Genomic DNA, 3,682 nt, shown 5'->3' on the forward strand with positions numbered 1-3,682 from the left:
ACGCGTCCTGGGAAAATGGCACGTATGGTCACCCTAATGTAAACACACTAACTAGCGGAAGTGTTTGTGGGCAGGTCAGACTCGCGGGCAGGCGGGAATTATGCAAATGTATTACCCAGTGACGTATACCGGTAACAGGCAAAAGATTCGAAAATATAACGACTCGTTAAGGCGATTCAGAATAGACTCTCTCTTTTGAGAGACAATATCTTTATTTATCATGCACTTTTTTGATTAACAACTTTGCAGATTGTTTTCATTTAAGGATAGCTACGTTATAAACTGCAAAAGAGATATTTTTCAAAAACCCATATGACCTGCTCTTTAAGACTTACCACACATGATTTTGTAATAAAAGTGTGGAAATGTGCAAAATGGTTGTCTGCATTTTGTATTTAGGGCCCAGCTGGTCCTAATGGCCCCCCTGGTAAGGATGGTTCAAATGGCATGCCTGGTGCTATTGGACCCTCTGGACACCGTGGTCCTCCTGGACATGTTGGACCTTCTGTAAGTAAACATACATTTGAGTATTACTCTTGACACAGATATAAAGAAAACAGAAAATATATATTATAAAATATAGAAAATACCGTACCTTACCTTGAGATGAAATGTACAGAAGACACCAAAGTTGTAACCATGAATACGATGTGTGGTAAATTAATAGTGTGTTTAACTCTAGGGTCCTCCAGGAACTCCTGGTCTTCCCGGACCCCCTGGCCAAGCTGGTGGTGGATATGACACATCTGGAGGCTATGATGAGTACAGAGCTGACCAGGCCTCTCTCAGGGCTAAAGATTATGAGGTGGATGCTACCATCAAGTCCTTGAACACTCAGATTGAGAATCTACTTTCCCCTGAGGGCTCAAAGAAGAACCCTGCCCGTACTTGCCGTGACATCAGGCTCAGCCACCCTGAATGGAGTAGCGGTAAGTGACCAAAGCAGTTTAAGGTCTTTCTTCTTCCAATAGCACTAACCCATCTTCCAATAGTTCTAACACTCTTACTGCCTCTGACTTTCCCTAATGATCTGTATTGTTTTCTTCCACTGTAGGTTTCTACTGGATTGACCCCAACCAGGGCTGCACCATGGATGCCATCAAGGCCTACTGTGACTTCTCTACTGGCCAGACCTGCATCCAACCCCACCCAGAAAGCATCCCACGCAAAAACTGGTACAGAAGTTCCCAGGAGAAGAAACACATTTGGTTCGGCGAGACCATCAATGGTGGTACTGAGGTAAGTTACAGAATTTCACAATAGAAAGGACTAAATTAATTACTGTACTGACTGTTCAAGATTTATCAAGAGAAAGTAGTCTGAAGGTTGTCTTTTTCCATTCCCTTTTCAGTTCGGTTACAATGATGAGACCCTGAGCCCACAGTCCATGGCTACTCAGCTGGCCTTCATGCGTTTGCTGGCCAACCAGGCAGTCCAGAACATCACCTACCACTGCAAGAACAGCATCGCCTACATGGATGCCGAGAATGGAAACCTGAAGAAGGCTGTGTTGCTGCAGGGCTCCAATGATGTGGAGCTCAGGGCAGAAGGCAACAGCCGCTTCACTTTCAGCGTCCTAGAGGATGGCTGCAGTGTAAGTTCTCTTTTTACACTTTGATTATACAGACAAAATCTTTGTTCAGTTAGTATGATAAGTACAAAATAAGAGGTTAAGAGTTTAGTATCATACAGAGGATAGTGTTCAACATGCATATGAGACATACTGTCACAATTACATGAGCTAGCCAAGGAAGTCCATACATGTTTACACCTTGGCATGTTTATGACAGTTTGTCAAAAAAAGATGTCACTCAACATGTTTTGTCTTTTTGTTGCATCCCTGCAGAGACACACTGGCCAGTGGAGCAAGACAGTCATTGAATACAGAACAAATAAACCATCTCGCCTTCCCATCCTCGACATTGCACCTTTGGACATTGGTGGCGCAGATCAAGAGTTTGGTTTGGACATTGGCCCAGTCTGTTTCAAATAAATAGACTCAAGATAAATTAAACGAGAGAAAGAAAGAAAAAAGAAAAATCTCTGCCCTTCTGTCTGTGTTTTTTATACTGAATGCTGATTTTTTTCCGCAAATCCACTTGCTTAAGCTGGGCTCTATCGGAGAGGACCAATGGACTGAACGGAGCATTGTGCAATGCAAATTAATACAGCAGCCCAAAGAGACACGGGATAACACCATGCAATGCAAATTAATACAGCAGTGCAAAGAGACACGGGATAACACCATGTTATGGGACATGTCATCATTTTGTAAAAATAAAAGAAGTGTAATAAAAACAATGAAAGTATACATCACTTTGTGGTCTTTGTATATCTTCCAAAGAGGAAGTTTAAAAACACAATTTCCGTAAGGTTTAAACTACCTCATGTGTAAAGGAAAATATTACTCAACATCCTAGTTGTCACTAGTTGGTACTAAGGCTTCAAGTTCTGTCCTGTTTCAAAGGTGCTCCAATACTTGAAGCAGCGATATTATATGGTGCTATACAAGCAGCTGTGGAGTAAACAACTGTTACTGTATTACTTTGTATTGTCTCTGAGGAATATTGCACAGGTCCCCCGATAACCCCATTTTTAAGCAGGTGGAATATTCCTAAACCTGATGTTTGTCTGGTTTTTACTTTTTGTTTTGTTTGTTTCCTCTGGGTTTTGTTCAGAATTTTTTGTTTTGTTTTGTTCAGGCATTACATTCTTTTACGCCCCCAGTGTTAATACTGACAGCACAGTTCGTCCATTTTTAAACGATTGCAGAGGCCTCTCTCTCAAAACAAACCACAAAGTTTATTGTACCTATTTTGTATATGTGAGATGTTTAAATAAATTGTGAAAAGTTCTGAAAATAAAGCATGTCCAATGTTCCGAAACACATTATTCCATGAGTTAAGTGCTTTAATGTTGGGAAAAAGATGTCTGACTTAATTGGCCATTTTGAATGTCTGCCTGATTTTTAATTCCTATGTTCACAAGCAAAGGATTTCAATGTGTTTATTTTCAAAACATGTAATGGGGTTTCCATTTTATTCAAATAATAGTTGTTTTGTTTCTTATCAAATATTACTTGGAGTCTTTTGCCAAATAGAGCTCATTTTCCTCTGTTTTCAGTCATGACATGCTTTTCAGATGGCAAAACCTTTCTTACTTTTGAATCAAATAAAAAGGCAGTCACTGCAACTTGGCATGTTTGTATTTGTAGAGAATCCAAACATGTATATTTCCTGCATAGAAAAGATTGCATTAAATGCTATACATTGTGTGTGTGCAATCTTTTAAAAGTTTAGTCAAGGGTTAACCAACATCCCCACTACTAACCAGGCAGCATCATTTATCACAGGGATCCACATTTAATATGGGTCCTTTTACTATTAACTAACATTTATGTCTTTTTAAATATATCTCTCTAAAGTCTAAACTATTTGGGGGTTCGTTTGGTCTCACACAGAAGAACAGAAAAGTTGCCTGCCCTGCCCAAAAAAAGTTTGATTATTTAATATCTTGGTAGAACCTGATGAGGTTCAAGAGAACAAACATTCAAATGTAGCTACTGTATGATTTGCTGCGTTCACGCCATATCGTGATAACCGTAATTTCGAGATGACAGCACGTGGCGTTGCGTTCTACTCGGAGCTGTTCACGTCCTCGGACTCGGAATCAAATGCCTTGT

At 40.1% G+C, this 3,682-nt stretch overlaps 1 protein-coding gene across 1 annotated transcript in view; it reads left to right on the top strand.

Annotated features, from left to right (window-relative positions):
• LOC107667770 (collagen alpha-2(I) chain-like) overlaps positions 1–2,311 on the top strand; it is a 19,511-nt gene extending 17,200 nt beyond the window's left edge. Inside the window, exons 46-50 of the mRNA XM_016459494.1 lie at positions 400–507; positions 683–929; positions 1,055–1,239; positions 1,352–1,594; positions 1,847–2,311. Of these exons, the coding sequence (XP_016314980.1) occupies positions 400–507; positions 683–929; positions 1,055–1,239; positions 1,352–1,594; positions 1,847–1,993 (930 nt within the window). The 3' untranslated portion in view covers positions 1,994–2,311. The remainder of the gene's footprint in view (positions 1–399; positions 508–682; positions 930–1,054; positions 1,240–1,351; positions 1,595–1,846) is intronic.
• The last annotated feature ends 1,371 nt before the right edge of the window (positions 2,312–3,682 follow it).

The sequence above is a fragment of the Sinocyclocheilus anshuiensis genome, unplaced genomic scaffold, assembly GCF_001515605.1.
Source record: "Sinocyclocheilus anshuiensis isolate Anshui unplaced genomic scaffold, SAMN03320099.WGS_v1.1 scaffold2109, whole genome shotgun sequence".
Lineage (NCBI taxonomy): Eukaryota > Metazoa > Chordata > Actinopteri > Cypriniformes > Cyprinidae > Sinocyclocheilus > Sinocyclocheilus anshuiensis.